The sequence below is a fragment of the Echiichthys vipera genome (genome assembly GCF_963691815.1).
Source record: "Echiichthys vipera genome assembly, chromosome: 17".
In the NCBI taxonomy this organism is placed as follows: domain Eukaryota; kingdom Metazoa; phylum Chordata; class Actinopteri; order Perciformes; family Trachinidae; genus Echiichthys; species Echiichthys vipera.
The window spans coordinates 8,595,620-8,619,075 of NC_139842.1; the positions used below are offsets into that span (position 1 = coordinate 8,595,620).

Consider the following 23,456-nt stretch of genomic DNA (forward strand, 5'->3'; position numbering starts at 1 on the left):
ACCACGCAGGGCAGTAACTCTCCAGGAGCAGGGTTGGCTACCCCTGTTGTAGGCTATCCGCTTGTGCTCCTTGAAGCATCCGGCAGCAAACATGAATCGCAGTCCGCCTGTACAGGCCCGCTGTGGTCGACATGCTCGACTAAGACTGCAGAGCCCGGAAGCCCTGACCCCGCTGCTACACAGAGCAGTGTTCGCTCGTTTAATCAAAGTTTGTTAATCTTGAACATGTCTGGTTTACAATTTGCACCAAATTCGATTGGACGGTTCTCCAGATACGCAAAGGACACACAGACAGACACAGATTCCTTCTGTTACCGTCAGATAAACCTGGGGTATAGACCACACACTTTAGCTCTATTATGTTCAACAACATGGGTTAATGCCGTTCAGATCTATCTGCTGCCCCTCATGTTTGTAGTCATTAGGGGAACTTTATGTGGCGTTTTGAACTTGTCAATAATATTTCATGCTTTAGAATTTGTGTTAGTCGACAGCCTCACTCCACACAGCGATGAATGAAAGCCACCTTACCATATAAAAGAGGAAGAGGAGATTGATGCACAGCCTGCGAGAGAGAAATGATAGTGACCTTTCACCCGATAGTAATAGGCTACGTCAACATCATAATGGGCAATATTTCATCTGTGTGTATGTGTGTTGGCTTCTAGATCACCAACATGGAGGATGATCCTAACTGGTACACAGCTGAGCTCCACAACAGAAAAGGCTTTGTGCCAAAAAACTACATCAACTTGCGGCCACACGCGTAAGTACACACACACACACACACACACGCACACGCACACACGCACACACACACACACACACACACACACACACACACACACACACACACACACACACACACACACACACACACACACACACACACACACACACACGCACACACGTCTTCAGCTTATCTGAATACATTTCACACGTCCAGCACTGGTCTATCTAAACAGCTCATCAGTGAGTGTGTACCGCTCGGGGTGTTTTCTGCGCTGCGTTGGACATCTGTACTCTGGCATAAGGCAGCCCAAAGGGACACACTCACTGGCTGCCTTACGTAACAACACATGATACAGCCGTGTGTGTGTGTGTGTGTGTGTGTGTGTGTGTGTGTGTATGTGTGTGTTGACAGAGAAGCTGGTGCTGGTACACCCTGTATCTCCATCAGATGGTCATACACCAGCTGGGCTCTACTTTTTGCTGTGACAAACACTAAACTGGTAACAGGGCCATTGCAGCGGTTCTTGCCTGTTAATGAACACTAATGAACACTGATCCGGTTGGAGTTAAGTTTTTGCACAGCGTAAGGAATGTGCGATCTGTGAGTGTTTTCCCGCTCCACATTTCTTTACAGACACAGAATTGTGACCCAGCGACCTTAACCGAGAGAGTCCTTTAATGTGGCCTCCATATTGGATGTGCTCTCCACCTCATTTGGGCCATCAGTCACACTGCAGAGCACAGGCTCATGAAAGCAGAACGTCATTTTTGCAAACGTCGCATCCAAACAAACTGCTCTACTAAGCATGGCTAAGGAGCAAAAAATGAAATGCCACGATTACTTACACTCCACAGCTGACAACTGAGAATATAACTTCAAAAATGTGCTAATTTTACCCCCACCCACCCTTTTTTTTTCCTGTCAGCATTGATCTGTACTGTTGTGAGCTGCTCTTCTTTTAAAGTCAACTCATATTTACACTGAAATACAAGCATCAAAAGTTTAATTTATGCAGAATTGCATTGTCGCTGCTACATCAACACAGTTTACATTTCTTTCATACTTGCTTCCTGTTTTCCTTTTTGCTTCCAGCTGGTTTGCCGGTCGCATATCTCGTGGCGTGGCAGAAAGTCGACTCAGACACAGGGAGTGTGGGGCTTTTCTGGTCCGAGAGAGTGAGAGCGCCCCTGGAGAGTTCTCCATGTCTGTCAGGTAGGAGATAAAGGATTCTTCATTGGTCATTTTTTTGCACAGGCACACATTGTTTTCGCTGATTTCTACACACCAATTTGATTCCTAATCTCCATGCATCCTCTAATTACTGCCCAGTTTAAGCCGATCTTAGACTTTTAGCAATCAGCAGATCTGTGCAAACATACAGGTATATGGTATGTGATGCACAGATCCCTGCACATGCAGCATAGTGCTCTCTTGGTAATTATTAATAAAACTTTGAGTGTGCATATGCACAGCCAACTTTATGAATGTGGCAGTGTTTCAGAGGTGCGGGCAGAGTAGAGGTTTTAGAGGATAAGGTGTGGGGAGGAGGGTAAGAGGATCTGCAACCCCTCTGGCCTGATGTGAGCTAATCCTGTCTGGCACAACGCGGCATCTGGAGCTGCTGATGTGGCCCGTTGGTAGCCTTGTCGGGGGCTGGGGGGTAATGCAGCTGAGGCTTGGTGTTTTGCTCCGGGGGAGCTGTGTGGATATTATTACATTGGATGTGGAGAGTCGGGATGGGGAGATCTGGAGTCTCAATTTTGGCACTAAAAGACAGAACTGGGAGTAAGGGTTGGCTCGTCTCTCGGCTGCTGGGGGTGTAAGAAGAACTGGCTCTAAATGGATTTGTTGGTTGTTTTGGGTATGATATCTCTCTCCCAGTGGATTAAGGACAGAGGTTTGGAAGTTGCCTGCATTAAGGGAATCGAAAGGGACATTTAAAAGGAATGAAGAGAAGGGTTGTGCTGTGTGTAAAACAGGTTTGCCAAGAGGGGACAGAGAGGATTTTGATGTTTTTTTGGGCTGTTTGTTGATCCTTCTCTGGTTGTTGTTGTTGTTGCAGCCTGAAAATTGGGTCAGGTGTTTGTGTGAGCCTGTGTGTGGTCCTTGTGCACTGACAGCCCACCTGTCAGAGGAGACGTCCTGACAGCAGTAAACTGTGGGACTTTGAATATTTCAACCCCGGCTCAGCTCAGCTCAGCTCTGCTCGGTCCGGCTTTGAAAATCAGTCTGTGAAAATCAGATGTACTTTCACTTTCAGCCACGAATGGAGCCAAAAAGGGACTTTGTTAATAAAGAAATAATGCAATACATTGTGATGATACATTTGTGATGCTTTCATTGAAATCTCAGGGTCAGTTACACCTCCACTTATTTTAACTTGGATAATTTGGTTGCCACGAAAAGTTTGTTTGTCACTGTTAAGTGAAGGAGAGACACCATGGTTTATTCTCACAGATATAAAATGTGCTTTTAAAGTATTTCATGGTGTTTAAGGTCTATGTGTGAGGATGTTAGGATTGGTTGTCCATGACATGTTGTTGTGGTGATAAATCATTTTATGATTATAAAATTAATTGTCATAAACGGTCACCTGTGATACCTCTTTCGTGGAAGAGAATAGCTCTGCAAAGTTTATTTCACCATTTTTTCTGAACGTGAGTAGCTATGACTTGTGTTTGATGCAATGTCATGGCAGGTATATAGCTCAGGACCCAAGGAAGCTGTAGGTCGCAAAAAAATGAACAACGACAATGACGACAACAACAACCACAACAACAACAAAAACAACAACAAAAGTACCATGGACCATCACGAAGCTGTAAATGGTTATTCCCCTGCTGCCTTGTGGGAAAGTCCAAAAAGAGAAAGGCTAGGGGACACACCCTGAGAGAAAATCAAGCCGTGGCAGCAAGCTTTGAGGAGGGGATGACAGACTGGACCACGTGCGACCAGCCTCCTGCAGCCTCCTGCTCCATCTCCTTTACGACAAGAATGTGATATCAGGAGTAACGCAATCCCCTTGTCCCTCTAATCATCTGCAATGCTCAGGATGCAATGCTCCTAATCTTAATTAATTATTGAACATAGAGGCAAGTTTATCAATACAATACAATAATGAGAAATAGCCATAGGCACGGTTGTAGAAATATTGAGGTCAAAGTGACCCTGTAATGTTTAAGTTAATCAGGTAATTAACAGCCTTCGGACAAAACAAACAAAAAAACAATGACTCCACATGGGTTATTCTAAAAGGGACCTTGCAGGTAATCAATCAATGAATTCAATGAGAGATTTGTTATCCACAGGCAAACTGGAAGGGGTCGGAATACCTTTTGAAAGGTATTTATGGAAGACTTTGTGGCTGGGGACTAGCTTCAGACTATGGCAGTGAAACTGTCCCAATGGGTTATTTAGTAGGTTATTTTTGGAAAGTGGAGCAAAGTGATGCCAACCTAGACTTGTGTAGAGAGAGATAAGGAATCCATTTTGCTTAGCTGGGATTTCACAGTTCTCCTTAACTCAGCAGCAGATTCCACCAGTTTGAGAAAGAAATGTCTGAGGAAAAAGAGCTGAGGTATAAGGGGTTAAAATGCAATTTGTTGTATTCTTGTTTTTTGTTGGTGGGGGATTTTTCAAACTCTCGCTGACAAGAGACATAACTTTCACTTTTTCTTTAGTGGAAAATCTCACTTCCTTGTCCTTCCACCTACACATAGAACTAACAGTGGAATATAACAACTGAAACAACTGTGCACCGTCTCTGTGGCATCAAAAGACCCTCTAGGAAATCTGTAACTGAAGCAAAAGCAGACGATGCACAGATACACTTGAGAATTGTACTAATTGCAACACAATATCTGACGCTGCAACGCAACTTTTAATTATTTATGTTGTGTGGCATTGTTTTTATCAAGGGCTTAGGCCTACATTTTCTCTTTGAAACAGTACAAACTTTAAAGTTTTTTTATTTATATTTTCTGCTTCTTTCAGTCAAACTGTAAGAGCAGACACGACTTTCTTTTTTTGATTACTCGTCGCATGATAGAGCTCAACGTTGTCTCACCACAGCTCAGTCCTCTGTGTGCTTTTGACACATGGTTATTTAAACAGTACATGGAGGTCAGCCCCCCCCCCCCCCCCACACACACACACACTAAAGCGAGCACATTTTGCGGTTTTCTTGACCACTTTGAGTCAACATTTACAGCCACAGCACAAATACTCCTGGCCACCCAAAAGCGTCTCCTACTGTGAAAAGAGTATACAGTGCTGTGTTGCATCCCTTTCCGTTGGCATTATGTGTGGATGCCACCATTTTTTGACATATGGCCTCAGATATCACTGACTCATGCTTCCAGTGACTCATACAGCAAAGTGCAGAATCAGGCCATTCATTCAGCTCTCTGTCATCAGTCATTATTAGTATCTAATCAGGGTGGTTACTCCAAAGAGGAACCAAAAAGGGAAGTGACCTATTAGCCTTCTTTTATTTAATAGTGACCCATGAATGTCATCACTTAAAATATATTGTTATATTGCTGGCAGCAATTAGCTTCATTTTTTGCAGATGAAATTCTCCTTTACTTTGGCATCAAAATGATCATTTGTACATCAATTACTCGCTCTGCGTTGTCTTGAATTCTTGAGGACAACTTTGTTTTCTAGCATGCCTCTATGGTTATTGAAGTATGCAAAATCTGAGATAATTCTTGAGGAACTGAGGTAATAGAGCTATATCAAAACGTTTACAATTTCTCAGCATAGAACAGCTAGCCTGGTTCTGTCTAAAGGTAATTAGCATGTTAATAAGTGAGATTTAGAGGCGCTGGTAGGAAAATCTTGTTACCTTCAGACAGAGCTGTTTCCCCATTTCAAGTCTTCGTGCTAAGCTATGCTAAGCTGCTAGCAGAGCTATACCTTTATAACATACATTGGAAAAACTATTATTTATTTTTTATCTTTGTTTTATTTTGATCATTGCTACCACTTTTGGAACCAAAAGAAAAGTGCTTTCACAGCCTACCACCGCTCAGCGGATCCATTTGAATACCACAGTTCAGGGAACAAAACACAAGTGAGAGAGAGTTGAGAGCGACATTGAGACATAAATACAGTGAGAAGAGGGGAGAATAAAGAAAAATGAAGAGAGACAGAGGGAAAGAGCGAGCAGCGACTGCAGATAAAATAGACAGGAGAAGGAAGCGTTTATGGCTTATGATTTCACTTTTTTATTTCTCTGTTGTTTTTTTTATATTGACAGTGGAGCTGATATAAGACCAGTCCTCTGAGAAATAAACCTCCAGAGGATCTTCTCCTTTCTTTTCTCCGTCTATTTTTGTCATTTTTTTCTCACTTTATTCTATACTTGCTCTGCCTTTTTCTCTCCAGCCTTCCCTTCTCTGGATGTAGTAACGTGGTGGTGCATAAAACGTTGACCCAAGCCAGAGAAGCAATCACGTCATAAAATCACAAATGAATTATTTTGTTAAGCCTTGAAGGGTCTTTTCCACGCTACAAGCTCATGACTTAAAAGAATAGTTCATCATTTTAAGATGCTTAATTGCCCCATTGCAGATGTTCTCCAGTCTTTCTGCTAAGTTTACCGGCTGCTGGTTGTAGCTTAATATTTAGCAAAAAAGCACATTTCACTAAATATAAAGCTAATACTAAGAAACTAAGAATTACCATATAGCCCTAAACACATGGGCAAACTCTGCCATAACTATTATAAAATATTAAAATGCGTACCCAAATCGCTATGGGCTGGTTTGACTGAGTCTGAACTTGAAAAGTCCGCCAGGCAAAATAAGTAGGCTAAGGTAGAAGGTAAGGTTGAACATGACTGCAAAAGCCGTTATAGTACTTTATTTCCTCTCTTTAAGTCATTTACCCAAGATTAGCTTAAGGGTTTGTTAGACTCGATCGTTATTAGTCTATTGAGATTTAACTAAACCGATCAGATTATTCATTTCTATGAAGCATCTTTAGCTCTGAGAAACTGTCATACAACTACTCAAATATATTTGTTGCCAGCTGCTACGCCTCCCAAAAAACACATTTTTGGCCTGTTCTAATTTTCAAGCTGACACAAATGTCTTTTCCAAATCCCAAAAATACAAAATTCTACTTTTCTACATATAATCAGTTTTTAGATAGGTGGCTGTTTTATTATACTTCTTTATACTTCAGAAGAGAAGTTCCATATCACCTCAAAGGCTCCTCATTGAACCGTCAACACAAAATGAATACTAAACACTAAATTGTCTCCACCAAGCATCTTTTATAGCTCCTCCGTCCTCCCTCTCTCCTCATCCATCTATCGAAACAGGTGACGGCGAATATTTATCGATGCTGCGGGAGGAGCTGAACCTCTCCCTCACTGACACGCTTGGTTGACACACTTTCACAAATCACACACACACAGGCACACACACACAACACTGATGTAATCTGTGATTTGCATAAAGCACACTGATAACTCCTCGACATGACCATCAGTTACTGACACACACACGCACACAGTCACAGAGTTGAATTGACAGCTGGAGGTGTCAATGTGGCTACATGAAGTATTCCAGACATCTGCAGCGGTTCAGAAACTGAACAGCAGATTAGAGAAAGGGGGGCTGGCTGCATGAGAAACGGAGAGAGAGAGAGAGAGAGAGAGAGAGAGAGAGAGAGAGAGAGAGAGAGAGAGAGAGAGAGAGAGAGAGAGAGAGAGAGAGAGAGAGAGAGAGAACACGGAAGTGAGACTAGATTGATGGAGAAAAAGTCTAGAGAAAGATTGACGGATGACCTTCACGCCACTTGAATTGTGCTGGTGTGGAGAAAAAAGTTTTGATAAGAACTTCTGTCCTCATCTACAATATATCGCTCTGTGTGCATTCTATCTCTCCATCTATTTTTTCATTTTCTCTCTTTCAATCTTTCTCATTCTCTCTTAATCTCTCTCTCTCGCCCATTTCCTTTTAGTTGGAAAAAGAAAATAATCTGTCAATCGCTGTGGGCCTTAATTACACTGGATCAGGGAGATGAGAGGGCACTTGGAGGGGGAGAGAAAGAGAGAGAGAGAGAAAGAGAGAGAGAGAGAGAGAGAGAGAGAGAGAGAGAGAGAGAGAGAGAGAGAGAGAGAGAGAGAGAGAGAGAGAGAGAGAGAGAGATGCTGTCTGTGTTATGCACACTGCTTCTCTGATGTCTCTGGGTAATAATTAATAAAAGTGTCTACATGACATTGCCTAACACTTATAAAGCTGCAACATTGAATCTGCTTCCTCTTCTCCTTTTTCCTTTTTAAAGTGCTTTATCACTTCCACAAGCCATTGCCGGTAACTGTTGGTATAGATAAGAGTTTGTATTCACCATAATGTGTTCGTTGCCCTCTAGTCAGTGATCATAATGAGATGTAAACATCTCACAATAGGAGCAGAGGTCAAATGAAGTTTGTAAAAATACTATAATTAACGTTCCATTGTTCATATGACCTTATAATACCGTGTAGGGTGTGATACGTGATGTGTTTATCTCCGCCCGCAGTGTTCAGTGTGATGCAGCTGAGATAGCAGCTTGTGTTCAGCTTCATGATTTGTCCTTACAAGTGTATTCGTTTACTCTAGTGGTAGACAGGAGGAGTAGTGTTTTACACTGCAGGGCAAATCGATCCTAAAGATGTTATGTTGCAGTTTAAGTGTTGCTCAACAAATATTTGGAGTGATTCTGAGACGCTGCAGGAATTCTTTTAGTTGGATGTTTTCTCTGCTGACAACCTGTAGAATGAATTGTTTTATTGTCTCTTGTCTAAAACCATGTTTAACTGATCCCGAAAATTGACAATAATTACAGTATCTAATATAATTATCTCAGATTGCTTGGTGGAAATAGCAGTTTCTCCAGTATCTGGAGTTTTTTAGGACAATATTACCTCTAGTTCCCAGTTTGAAATAATTTCTTCATTTACTGCCATTAGTTTGCCAGAGATTGCTCCCTTTCTGGAAAAACTTTCTTTTTTTCGCACCATGTAAAAAAACAACTTGTACAAACTTGAAAACTGCCAAGCATAGCCCATCTTTCGAACATTCTTCTACAACAATTTTGTGAGTCTGTGGCTGTGTGCTGTGTCTGCTTAATGTCAATCAGATGACAACCTGAAATCTCTCCCAGGAAAAAGAGATAACCCCCTGATAAACGTGCTGCCTTCAAACTTTGTGATGTTTTTCTGGAGCCGTTTTCTTAGTCAGGACAACAGATAAATACTCGATAGTGGGTTTTTTTGTACTTCACAATTGACCCCAAACACACAAAGGCTACATGTTAGACATGACATTGCTGTAGCAGCTACAGGAAATGTAAAAATGTGGTGAACAGGCAACAGCACAACTTAAAACAATGTCTTGCTTGCCCTTTCCTTCCTTCTTAGTGTTTGATGTGTTTCTTCTACATTACATTGTGAATCCCCTAAAGGAAAAGTCCTTGCCCTGTCCACATCCTGTCTTAAACCTCCATAGAATCTGAATTCTCCTTTATTCCACTTGCCTATCCGGTGAGGGCACTGGTCCAGGTACCAATGCTTTGTCTCACAGCTTTCTACAACAGCTGCATGGGTGGTTGGCAGTAACAACGCCCAACCAGTAGGGCGCAGCAGATGGCGTCAGACGACTGGGGACAGTGGTGGGGCTGATAGAGATCATTCACAGAGAAGATCACAATTTTGTGAGTCAGCGGAGACGGTGTGGAGCAGATAACAAGAGGAGCTGCAAGAAGGAAGGGAAAAGTTAGATAGAAGTCGGATAATAGAAGAGAGAGGAATAGAGACCCAAAGTCAAAGTTAAAGAGACAGATAGCACTGCTGCTCACACAGAATGAGTTAATATTCAAAGACTACAAAGACTGGTACAGTGCCAATCCAAAAATAAGTTTAAAAAAAAGGGAAAATCTATTTTTTTTTAACTTCAATTAATGTTTTAACTAAAAAGCATCATCTGTGTTTTTACACTTCACTGCAGTTACATCTCTTTTTGGGAGACTGAGTGAGGGTGAGAAGAGAGAAATGAGGACACACGGGGTGAAAGGAGGGCAGGGTGGAGGTGGAGGCTGAATGCCATCCAGTCATCGGGGACTCAGCCCTGCTTGTTCATGGAGCCCAGTGCCTGAATAGAGAAAGGAATCCTGTCTGAAACAAGCCGATGCTCATTTACTCTCTCCGACTTTGGAGCAGTTCCAGTGAAACCACAGAGAAGGAGTTCTGTGAGGTTAAACCACAACTGTTGTATTGTGTTTATTCCAGAGCAAGGGCATGTCTTTTTGGGAAGGATCTGCTATATTTGAATGAACACTAATGATGTCACGATAAATAAAATGATAATAATAACACTGAACATTTTCAACCATCAGTAACTTAACCCCCACACACACAAACCTACTTATGTGATGCGTTTAGAAATATGGGGGAGTTGCATTGACTTCCGCTGCATATTGGATGCAGTTATGTAACTGTATGATCATGGTGAGGCGTCCAGATTTCTAAAGATAAGCTGGCAAGTTACTTAGCAACCACCACAGAGCAGAATAGGGGAGCAGGTAACATTGCCAATGAACACTGGCCAAACTCATTTAATCATTACAACAAGGCATGCTCTCCAACACTCTGGCTATTTTTATGTGTTCCATTGGCTTTATTTTATAATTATTTTAAAGCTACACGCAAATATTTCCCTCTATCAACCCTGCATCAACATAGTATAAAATGTAACACATTATACTGTGTGATAAATAATTCACATCTAAATGGATATTATGTTTCTGCTTTGCACAGAGTCCCCAGACCCACACAGTAGCACATAATCTGCTCTTTAAAGTCCAAAAATATTACTCACACACTAGCAATATCCTCCATTGTCTACTATTTTTTATTGATTTAGAATTTGAATCAATGTGGTGCATTTGTCTGCTGTTGTATTCTGTTTTAGTGTTTTCTCATCACGTTTTGGTCAGGGGTTTCACCATGAACTTGCTTTACTCAGTTAAAAAAACCAACATAATTAATAGTAATAAATCAAATAAGAAGTAAATGGGTTTTTGAGAAGACAAATGAGCAGACGTGCACTGAATGCATGCCGACCCCACCAACTGACAGCTGTGGATTTAAAGGGGCAGCTTCAAGGACCAGACCAAGACTGCAGTAGTCCGGCTCAGCCGTTGTACAGAGCTGGAATAAAGCCTGACATCGGGTCCGTTCTTCCTTTCCGTTATCTCTCGAATCTTCAATTTTGCATTGTTTGGCTTTGCCCCGCCCAAGATGAGCGTGATCATTTGAAAGAAATCCAAACAAGCCAGAACGTTTTTTCCCCTTACCCAGAATGATAAGCCAGTTTAGCAAGTTAATTACATTACGCAAATTAAATAACCCAAAACTTTGACATTTGGTTTCGTACAGGACACAAACAGTGGTCTCCTGGGTGACAGTCCCATATTAGTTTGACCCATCCATCCACCCTGACCTTGATTAGAAATGATTTGTGAAACATCAAAAACAAATGTAATCTGGGGACATCATTTTTAGACAGAACTGGGCACACATGACATGGCAACTGGACAGTGCGACCTATACTATCGACCCGAATGTTACATTCATTTTGAGAGGGAATGGCTGATGCAGTGACACACAAACATTTTTTAATCATTGTATATCAATCCAGGACAGATGCTCATTAAAAATGGGAAATCCTTTTAAGCTTCTCTCTGTGTTTATGTTGCAGTTATGGGGACCATGTTCAGCATTTCAAGGTGCTGCAGGACCGCTGCTGTCAGTACTACGTGTGGGACGAAGTCTTCTCCTCCCTCAACGAGCTGGTGGAGTTCTACCATAGCAACAGCATCGCTAAGGAGAGGACCGTCTTTCTGAGAGACCCTGAGCACTTCGCCAGGGTGAGCATTTCTTTCTTTCTTTCTTTCATTTCAACTGTCCCACACACTTTTTTAGCCTTTCTTATTTTTACCAGGGCAGAAAAAAGCAAAAGGCAAATATCTAATCATCAGACAATTTAATCAGCAATAAAACAGGATGCTTTTTTCACCATTAAGATCCTTCTCGTGTGCAGCTGTGACTGCTTCATGCGCCTTCACAAAGAAAAGCTGGAGAGAATGTGTATACTATTAGAAATCAGTTTTTATTATGATTATAGTTCATTTTCTCATTTTGCTTGAGATCATAAAATAATAGTTTTGTTATCTCCCACACAGATATTTTGACATCACTGATTAATCTCCTCAATATCATTTTCACAAGTTTCCTCTCAGACTTTCTGTATACAGCGTCAAGGGTTGTTTCCCCCTAAAATATTCTGTCATTTCAAATTTCCCAAGAAATCCACCGCCAAAGCCCACAGCAGTTATGCAGCACAATTTATTTCACCATGACAACTCCTATCTCCTCTCTAAGCCATTTAAAACACATCTGTTCTTGTTGTCAGTCTCTGTCTCCGTCGTCTTCCTTTTTGTATTTACACCACTAGAGATTTAGTAAAGTATCCGATGGGACTTTTATGAAACAGTAAATCAGCATTTTGACAAAAAAAAAAAGATATATATCTGTTTTTGAATCAGTGTGTTCTTACATTACAAGCTGTAATTCCAGTTATTCTTGACATGCCATGGGAAAACTCTATATGTTGGCGGAATTTCTGGAGCTGTGACTGTGGCAGCAGGGTTTGACGTAGAGGTGCAGCTTGTAATGAAAGATCACAGGACTGCCGCCAGTTTGAAGCGGAATCAAATCAGTCATCTTATTCACCGAGCCAAAGGGAGGGAGAAAGGCAGAGCTTTACAAAAACTGATTCGAAAGGCAATTATTTACACAAGTCATGATTAAGTTGCTACATATAACATTTAGACGGAACATTTCTTTAGTTAGTTGTGTTTAGTCCACTTTCTCTTTGTATTTCAGACACCTAATGGGCCAGGCTCGAGGTTTTTAATTGCATCTACACCATTGAAAAGCTGTTCAAGTCAAGGCAAATTTATTTTGTAGCCCAATATCACAACTTTATCTCAAGGGGCTTTAAAATCTGCAGCGTACAGCACCCTCTGTCCTCCTGTTTTAATGTACTTTACTTTTTTTGCACGCTGAATTAGGTAGTTGTTTCTGTTACCCAAAGGCGTATCCCAAATTTCTGTCAAGTTTAGTGAGAGAAAGTCTAAATGACAAATAGTTCCCATGATTGTGTCACCATGGGAGAAGCTGTTAGTGTTATTGCTTATTGTGAAGTCATTATGCAGACAGGATCACATTGCATGTTTAGTATTCCTGGGAGTGGCAGGCGAGATGCGCCGCAGGCGAACCTGCTCGCTGTGCGGGGATATGATCCACAGCGATGCTGACATGACAGCATGTTGGTATCACTGTAACACAAGCTGCGTGCTAATACTCATCACAACATGTTCGCGTCTGAAGCCTGGCACCTGAGAATAGACTGCCATTCATTAGGGAACTGAACATGCAGCGTTGATGAGAAAAGACACGAGAAGTGATATTCAGATTTACAATGGGCAGATTTTAACGATGGCATCGCTGTAGGGAGGCTACGGCCATAATCAATGATGCCGGTTGGTTGGTCAGCTTTTCAGTTGGTTGGTTGGTCCAGGGTGAAATATAACTGTTGGATGGGTTGCCATTTGTAAAGGGGTTCATGTCCCCCATCATTATTTCTTACATTGTTTTTGCAATCAAGTTGTCAAAATAAAATGTTGCCATTGTATATTTCTGCAAAACGTTGTGAATTCGAACCAAAACTACTTGGTTAGATTTTAAGAATAGCTTGTGGTTTTGGTTAAAACAACAATGTTTGTTAGATAACTAAAGTTTCACTTTCACACAGGACACAAACCACAGTCTCCTGGGCCGTCCCTGTGTCCCTATGTGTCCCTAAGCAGAGTTTGGGACTCGTCAAATCTCTTTATTAGAACTTGTGTGAAGAAGTTCCGATCAGACAGAGCATTGCCATCTGCGTCTTTGTGTTATTCTTGCTACTAGGCAACCACCTAATCACACATCCTAGGTTGTGATTTTGGGTGTTTCTATGCATTAGGTTGAAGTTTCTCAATTCGAGGCGTTCAGGGTGCTCCTGTAAAAATGGGAGACTCAAACGTGAGGTGTTAGCAATGCAAAAGCAACAAGCAAAACACTTCACTCTCATTGAAAACCATTACAAAAGCTCCCCAGGGTGCTAAAATGTGTTCTGCCTGATCCGGGTCTAACAAGACTCTTTAAGGATATATAGTAGCTGTGTTCGAAATCAGACAAAAAGAGAGCTGAGCCGGAAGGCAAAGCTATCGATCTACCGGTCAATCTTCATTCCTACCCTCACTTATGGTCATGAAAGCTGGGTCATGACCGAAAGAACGAGGTCGCGGGTACAAGCGGCCGAAATGGGTTTTCTCAGGAGGGTGGCTGGAGTCTCCCTTAGAGATAGGGTGAGAAGTTCAGCATCCGTGAGGAATTCGGAGTAGAGCCGCTGCTCCTTTGCGTTGAAAGGAGCCAGTTGAGGTGGTTCGCGCATCTAGTAAGGATGCCCCCTGGGCGCCTCCCTAGGGAGGTGTTCCAGGCACGTCCAGCTGGGAGGAGAGCTGGTTAATGTGGCCCGGTAAAGGGAAGTTTGGGGTCCCCTGCTAGAGCTGCTGCCCCCGCAACCTGACCTCAGATAAGAGGCTGGAGATGAGATGAGATGAGATTTACTGCGTACTTCCACAGGACAGTTGTAACATAAGTGTCCAATTAATTTTTACATATATATTGTGCTGATTAGTAGTCGGCATGAGTGTATTGCCTAGCATGAGGTCTGAAGTCAAAGGATTAACAGGATGTGACAGGTCACATTAAGGTCACATTACTCATAATAGCTGCATCTCATCACTTTTGGCGACTAACACGTCGCTCTTCAATATAAGTAATCAAGATTAATACGGAATGTAAAAATCCCACATGACTCTCTGTGGTCCAGTGTTACACAGTTAGCTGTCCTTTAGCTCCCCTCCTTGTATCTTTTTCATATTCATTGTCACTATATGTCAATATTAAAACATTAATAATATGTGCAAGAATAAGGATTTGTCCATTTTCCACAAGAAACACTCACACACACAAAATCCAGTCTAAAAGTACAGCTGCATTTTCAAATGAAAAACAAAGTTGCTTGAGGTGTTTGTCTTCTTTTAAAAGCATGTGGTCATATGGCTAAAGAAGCATTTTATTACCCTCATTCAATCAGCCCAAAGCAAATCTAAAACAGCTGAGCACAACTTCTAGATTTTGCTGCCACCTGTTTTTATACACCATTCTGCAGATCGGCTCTGTTTGTAACCAGTTTTCTGACTGGGAAAACAAACCTTGCACTTACTGTAACTATCAGCTTGCTATGTGGATATGCTATATGTCCCTCATTGTAAAATTGATTACAATGATTAATTGCATAAACAAATAGGCTTGTAAATCAAAAAGAATCAAATAAACAGCAAAAATATTAATATAGTTGAATATTTTCATGGCCACATCATCAGCACAAGCTTGAAGAAATTTCGATTGGTTGAAATGTGTGGAGTCTATCTGAATTGCATGTTCTTTAGAACATGATCCAAATTTACATCTTTGTGATGTGTGAGCTGTCCTTCAATAAATCTGTACATACTCATCCCTCTCTTCTTGTTGCTGTTGTAGAAGTTAAAAGGAAGTGTGACGTTAAAGTCACTGGGATTTGGCCGTTTCACAAACTCATTTTTTAAAATGTCTTAATTTTATAGCTTAGATTGGGTTCTTGCTATAGAAAAGAGATCTAGTTTTTCATAATCTCCAGGTTTGCTGAGCTGCCAGACTCCTATTTCACCTGGCAGAACAGGAGACTTTCAGATGAGGATGAAAGGTTTTGATCCTTAAAAATAGGTTTTTGTGTCACAAAGAAGCTTCTCGCATATTTGGTTCTTGTTTAGAAACATCCTGCCTCACATCTAAACAGTTAAATTTATATTTGAAATCACTGGGGATGTTGCAAAGTCCTCTGAACAAATGCAACTGGAGCAGGTGCGAGTAAAGAATTTAGCTTCAGGGCTTTATGATGATAGTTAAACGGGAGACAGCGACAGCCAGCCCATGGGAGAATGAAAAATCTGTATGACCTAAATACTAACGCAATCTAAATTTCTTTCATGTGAGCAACACATGAAAACATGAAAACAACACTAGCTCTTTCTGAGCATTTTAGTTTTCTGAGAATTGTATTTTCTAATATTTATATAGTAGTCCACTGTCTTCAGTTTTCAACTGTGGAGCTGGAGTCTTGACCTCTGCATACAATAAAAGAATAATGGCTCAAAATGATATATCATTCATTCAAATCATCAATGGTGAGTATTACAAGTTAAACTACAAAAAAGAATTCAGACAGATGCTACACTCTTTTGCTGTTAAAGCAGATTTACAGCCATAACCGATTGTTTAGGCTCGATAATATCATTCCTATTTTATACTCCGTTTATTATCACCATTACAATTTAATGTGATGCCACACCAGCTTAGTCATTTGCCATGCATTCTCGATCAAAACACATTTAAATGGCAGGTGTTTCTCTTTAACAAAGGGAGAACCTTGATCACCCACATTATCACAGTTGCTCCTGAGATCCATCCATTGTGACTGTGTATTCACCATAGACTATAATATATGGATGTAGTCATCATGACATCACCCATTGGTTTCTGAAGAGCCAGAATGTCATTTCAATGTGGGCAGCTCAGGCCTTGCCTGATACTTCTTAACTCCTGGTTATCCAAAAAAGGATAGAAGAGGTGGGGTGTGGGTGAAATCTACGCAAAGCGCCAACCACAGAGACTTCCTGGTTGATCCAATAAGGAAGTGCCAAAAATTGCAGTTCGCCGAGTGGCCACTAGGGTCAGGTTTAATACTAAAGCAATTGCTCATGAGCCCCCATGTTAAACAGGACGTTTTTCCCAGCATAATTAAACCTTTAAGGCCTGGTACAAAAAACATTCTAGTCTGTATGTTTAGGTCATATCTCCATGAAAACACAGAGGGGGGTGAATTTTCTGTACCAGGCTAGTTTTTATTTTATTAGAGGCTAAAGTTTATGAATAATTAGGGGCGCAGCCTCTTGAGTGACAGCTAGCCGCTGGCCCTCATTTCGCAGTATACGTCAGCCAGTTGAACGTATCTCCCTCCCCCCAATGTAACATAAATGCCCTTTTTTGGTAAGAGGAAATGAGCTCTGACAAGATGGTGACTCCCGTAGGCGAGGATGATTGGATCAAGTTGAAAGAACGGACCTCGACAGAGAGGCTACATCCATTTTTTTTATTTTTATGAGTTCCTAAACATTATCTTGTATTATGTGTGTGTATGTGTGTGCAGTATTCTTGTATCATTCCAACATTAGCAGGCTGGTTGTGACTTTTCTTGTACTGTAGGTCACCATGTTGCCCTGTCATGGCCTTGAAGTAAAATGTATCTGCATCACAACATGCCCCATAACTGAGGGTGGCATGTTGAAGGTGCTGTGTTTACCTACATGGCCATGTAGCCTTGGAAAATAGTCTTTCACTCCACATCAGATCACGGCAGCTTAGTCATACCCTATTATCTGTAGCCTTGTTTAGCTGTTTTAATGAGAGCTTTAAGGGTTAAATTGTACATTTCTGTTTGGTTGCCTACTTTAACATTGCAGAAAACAAAGGAACAAGATCAAACAAACCCCATCTTACCTTTTCTTCATAACTTTATTAGCCTCGGCAATTCAAATGTGGTCTTTGTTCTGCTGTAGGTAGCTCTGCAGATTAACAACACATTAGAAACATTACATTTGGCTTGGATGCCAACTGTCTGTCTTTTTATATAAAAGTCATGGTCAGCTGGTCTTCATATCTGCGGGGCCTCGTCTTGGCCTTCCGCATCAACGAAGCTCCAACGCCCACTGGACGTCTCACTGAGCATGTCTCTACCAACACAGTCACCACTCTATAAGGGTTTTACTTGCAGAGAGATAACAAGAAAACATTATACCTAAATTCCTGCTACATTGTTTTGTAACTCCCTTCTCCCTTCCCCTCTTTGCTACTTTGTTGTGTGCGGTATGCTCTGTGTGTACCTAAATTATTAATAGTTTACCCACTTTTTCAGTTACTAGCACACCATTTCATCTATACTTCATACAAGTGTTTGGCAGTGAAACTAACAGCACAAAAACACTAGGCAAAACTAGTTCTTGCATCGATCCCTTTAGACCTGTAGATGATTAAATGAATGCATTAAAATAGAGAAACTTAAACCTGTGTTCTGTAAATGATTACTGAAAATATTGCATTTTTTAATTATCTTCTAAATGTCTCTGACACCACACCACCACATGAGCACCACCTTCACAAACAAGTTTAGTCTGTCAAGGAACGGTTTCCATGCGTCCTGCTGCAGTGTTTTTTGTGTGTTGTGTGTGGTTGGTCTTTTGAAACCAATTCCACATCTGCCCATCACATGGCCCTAGATCGCTTCTTATCTGACAAAGGCAGAGTGGGAAATAATTCTCAGTATATATATATATATATATATATATATATCTACCCTCAACAAACCCTTAATGTCTTCGTGTTTCGAAGCTTTCTCTTCAGACAGAAAGCTCTTTTGACGCCGTGTCATTTTCAAGAGGCAGTATCACAGGCATTTCTCTCTGTTTTTATATGCCCTGTGTATGTGTATGCAGAGACAAATCTAGTATAAAGTTGTAGTCCATCAATGTTACCGACTCATTTGTCATACTGTCAGCGCTTGCTCTGGGTCAGAGCGACCGCTGAAGAGGACGTTGATCACGAGGCAGCCCGGCACAGCTGATACGGACGGGCCATACTTCTCCTTCCAAACCGCTTCTTCTCACAAGCGGGCATGAAAAAAAACAGTGGATCTTCTCTGTGCTGTCACACACACATACACGTACACACCCGGGCAAACAAGAGGCCTGCACACACGTGCTCGCTCACACCCAAATACACAAGAACAGTGTTTGAGTGCATACACACACAATAACGAGAAGTCTAGACTAGATCAGCAAAACAATAAAGGATAAGTCCATGAGGATTTTATAGAGGATTGATAGATTGTGTCTGTATGTCTTCATCCTAATCCTGCTGTCTGGTCTGTGTGTCTAAGTGTTTGCGTGTGTGCCATTATATTGGGCCTCGGTATAGGAGAAAGCAGTCTATAGATACATACACACATACAAAGAAAAAAAAACAATGATTAATATTCCTTCGAGCTCCCACCCAGCTCATATCACTACCACTTTTCTCTGTGGGAGTGCAATTGGCAGCTAAGAGGTTAGTTAAGTTCAAGACGCTCTTCTTAAAATAGCCATTTATTCTGCTACTCTTAAACTACTTTTACTTCACCAGCCGACGGAGATCAGAGGAGGTTGGCTATCAGGGGAGAAGGCTCTACTTCTGGGAACTCAAAGAAAGAGAAGTGAGACATAGAAAGCTCAGCATCTGCAGGTTGAATTGAAAGCAGTTCACCTTGCCGTGAATCGAAACAACACGTTCGTGTGCTGTTTCTAGTAGGTGTGCACTCGTATCTCATCCTCACACACATCATTATGGACTTATTACTCTCCGTCTGCCTGTCTCTCTCTGTGTTTTCCTCTATTCCTCTCTCGCAACCTCCACAAATCACAGTTTCGTAATTTATTCCGTTTAAAGCTGCTCTACCCTGATAAAGCTAAATGACAAACGTGTAGTCAAATAATGAACAAAGCTTTTTTTTTTCTTTTTTTTAAATACACACCTCTTTACCAACTTGAATCAAAAAGTACGGCTACAATCTAATGGATCTTCCCTTATCAACATGTGTTACCTTGTCCAACTTGTGTTCAATTCATCTCTCGACCTGGGTTACGAAGCAGTCAGTCAGAGCTCTGTGTTAACTCTTCAAACACAAAGTCAACCCTGGTTGAGTCCTTGTTGTGAAAGATGTAGAGAGTGGTATCAATCTTCTCATGTAACTCTCAGCAAGAAAGCAAACAACAGTGTTTCCCATTATCTCAAACTATTCCTTTAAATTATTCCTGAGTGTGGTTGATGCTAGGTAAGGATTTCTAAACATTACTTTTCGATATTCATGTTAAAAATGCTAAATAATGTTTAAATATTCAAACAATGTCTCTTGTGTATGAAATTCATCACCTTATATCACAACTATAATCTCACTATCAGTCTTGTCCTAAGTAGTTTATAGTTGCATGCTTGTACAGACCTGTGCCCCAATCACGCAAACTGAGCATGTTTATAACTATGATCAATAATTAGTTATTATCATTAGTCATCACTGCATACTCAAATATGTTTTCCTCTTCTGTCATGTGCTGTTTTCCTTGTCAAACCTTCTTATCATATTAAAATTTAATGTTAACAAATGAAATAAATGTTAAATGACAACGATAAATAATATATAGTTGTACTTAAAAAGGGTTAAGGAGAACATAATTTATTAACTTGACACAATGTCAGATGGTCTCTTAACATAAATACAATGGCTACGTTTGCAAACGCACTAAGTCCGATTTGAGCTCACATCTGGGACTTCTTATTCCATGTGATCTTACAAGAAATCAATTGTTTTGTTGACATAGAGATAACAAGTGTGATGTTCCAAAGAAACACAGTACACTAGAAAAAGTCACTGTGTGTATCATGGCTATTGAATTAAATCATATCTCTCAAACTTTTCAGGAGCTGAGAAAAACAAACATATTGACCACCATGAATTTTTCAATTAATTCAATGGGGGATTTTCCAGACCAACAGTGTGCACTCATTCAGTAGAGAGAAGGCTTTCAAAGAAGGCTTTGAATTCTCATTTTGAATCCGTGTTAATAATGTATCTGTGAAAAATAAAGACGTATATAATACAAATAAAATAAAGAAGTAGATATATAAAGTTTCCGTTTGGTTCATTTTAAAAAAAGGTTGCGACAGCCCCCCTTGCTCGGGCATCTCTCCCTTAAGTCATGTAGGTCCTACTAATACTGCTACTACTACTAGCCGACTACTGCTACAACCACTACTAGTACTACTAGCCTACTACTGATACTACTACTACGACTTGTGTGGTGCCATTTCCCCTCCTGGGCAGTGCCATGGTGCCTTTGAGCATTCAGCTTTTTTATACTTTTGTACATATTCAGTTTTTTAAATATTCTTTTAAAATGTTAAGCATTTTTATTGTTTTATTATTATTTATTTTTGCAAACATTAGGCTTTTTTTCACTGTAGCTTTAGCATTAAAGCATTTCCGCGCATTTTCCGCAGGAAATGCATTTTCCAGTTAGTTACAACACACAGTAGGAACACAGCTTTCGCAGACTAAGTGTGTGATGGCCCTGGGTACTGATGAATTCAAAATCAACTACTGTTGCTGTGGGTGTCAGGGATTGTTGAACCAGATGCAGCACAGACTGACCGTTAAAGGTATCGTTCGACATTTAAGAGAATGCACTTTTCTTGCACAGAGTTAGATGAGAAGATTGATTCCACTCTCATTTCTCTACGGTAAATATGAAACTAGAACCAGCAGGTGGTTAGCTTAGCTTAGCACAACGACTGGAAATCCAAACAGACAAACTTTTAATTTTAGTTCAAACGATTTAACACAAAAATCTCTTATAATAGTGTCATTACTCAACTTCATTTTGTTGCTAAAATGCAATGTCTTCATGCCCCACAGTGCATGGGTTGGAAACCAAAAATAAAAGTTCTGAAGACATTATTTTACCTCCCAAAAAGTCCCAGATTGGGGGGTAGTACTTTCCAAATAGACATTCATTTTAGGGGTAAAACAACAAACCAAAGAACTGTCGCTTTTTCCTTTGTCTAATCTTCATGGGACTTTAGAACACAGTGGAAACGTAGACAACATTGGGTTGAATTAATTTTTTAGATCCTTAAAAAAGTAGTTCTCAGGAATACAAGTGAAGAAGAAACTGTAGAAACTCAGTTTATGTTCTATTATGTTGTGTGGTATAAAACAGAGGCTATTTTTAAAGCATGTGTTGTTCAGTTCAAGAGTTTGTCTGTTTTGTTGTTCTGCATCATTTTTCAATTAATCTCTTCTCTCTTTTCCTCCATCCCTCTCTCCCTCTTTATTTCTCTTTCCCCCACAGCGTCCCCATCATGCCCACGCGCTCTTTGACTTTAACCCCCACCACCCATCCCAGCTACGCTTCCTGCGAGGTGATGTCATCGAACTCATCGACTGCTCCGATTCGCTGCGCTGGAGGGGCCGATGCCACGGACACGTGGGCTACTTCCCCCCGGAGTACGTCCAGCCCATTTACCACTGCCAATGACCCGGTGTGTCAATCAAGAACACAGCCATTCCCACAGGTTTATCAATGATCCGCCCTGACCCCGTCTCCTCACACTGCTCCCCTGCTGTGCACTTGCCCATTCACTTTTGCAGAACTGAGGAGCTGCAACTGAACTGCTCATTATGTAACTGACTCCTCCTATTTCCCCTGTGATAACACCTGTCAGTCACAGGCCTTGCCCAATCAGCTGCTACAGGCTCATCAATCGCTTCCACCTGATCCCACAACTCCACTTACTCCTTAATCATGTAAAAAAAATTAAGATATGGACCTATACACTGTGGAGAACTCACATCCATATACACACATAGACTGACAAACCTATACACACACACACACACCCGGGCATAATCATTTAGAGCTTATCAGCACTGTTGCAGGCAAAATAAAAGCAACACACACACCTGATGAAAACAGAAAGGAGTTGATGGCTCATGGAAGGTTGTTGAGGATTGAAGGTTCTTTCCGCGGAAGATGAGTCAGGACTCGTTCCAGTATTTTGCCACCGTTCCCACGAAGGGATCCAGTGAACTGAGCAGAGAGACACAAAGAGTCATTGAGTGAATGTTTGGGCCAGACACTGGCACAGCAGATTCCTCTCTCGCTGGGCAGGTGTGTGTGTATGTGTGTGTGTGCTTGAGTGGAGGGGTTTGTGTGCAAAATGAGGTTCTGAACACATGTAAACCTGCAAACTTCATGTATGTGCATTGTGTACTAAGGGAAAATGAAAGCATGCATGTATGAGTTTGTGTGTGTGTGTGAGTGTGTGTGTGTGTGTGTGTCTGTGGCCCAGTAAAGGAGGGCACTGTGATAAAGTGACCAGTGAGATGAACACTGCACAGGTGGCACTTTGTTTTCAAATACACAGCTTAAAAAAGTAATACGCTCAATTCAATTTATGAATCATTTGTTTGTTGTTTGTTTCCATATATTTATTCTTATTCATGTGTAATCTTAGAATACTTCTATCACAAGTAAGATAAAAAACATTGTAATGAAAGGTTTGGTTTAGTAAAAGTGCATTTAATGTGATTCACGGTAGGATCTTGGACCTGTATGTAATGACAAATCCTTTAAATAAAGTGATACATTTACCTCTTTGAGCTTGAAGCTTGGATATTGCTGTTCAATATTTAATTATTTGTTAAGAATGTGTCTATTATAATGTAATAGGAATATACAAGTGTACACAAAAAAAAAGTGTTGATGCATGTTTTGAACGAAGACTGAAGACTTTCAGCTGTGAAATAAATAAGTAAATGACTAGACACTGACACAAAAGTGGGTTATATGACGTTCCACTTGATAGATTGTG

The 23,456-nt window shown here is 40.9% G+C and overlaps 1 protein-coding gene across 1 annotated transcript in view; it reads left to right on the plus strand.

Moving 5' to 3' along the window:
* grapa (GRB2 related adaptor protein a) overlaps positions 1 to 23,188 on the plus strand; it is a 28,818-nt gene extending 5,630 nt beyond the window's left edge. The window contains exons 2-5 of the mRNA XM_083931473.1: positions 669 to 766; positions 1,826 to 1,945; positions 11,488 to 11,656; positions 21,935 to 23,188. Of these exons, the coding sequence (XP_083787599.1) occupies positions 669 to 766; positions 1,826 to 1,945; positions 11,488 to 11,656; positions 21,935 to 22,120 (573 nt within the window). The 3' untranslated portion in view covers positions 22,121 to 23,188. The remainder of the gene's footprint in view (positions 1 to 668; positions 767 to 1,825; positions 1,946 to 11,487; positions 11,657 to 21,934) is intronic.
* Positions 23,189 to 23,456: the final 268 nt, after the last annotated feature.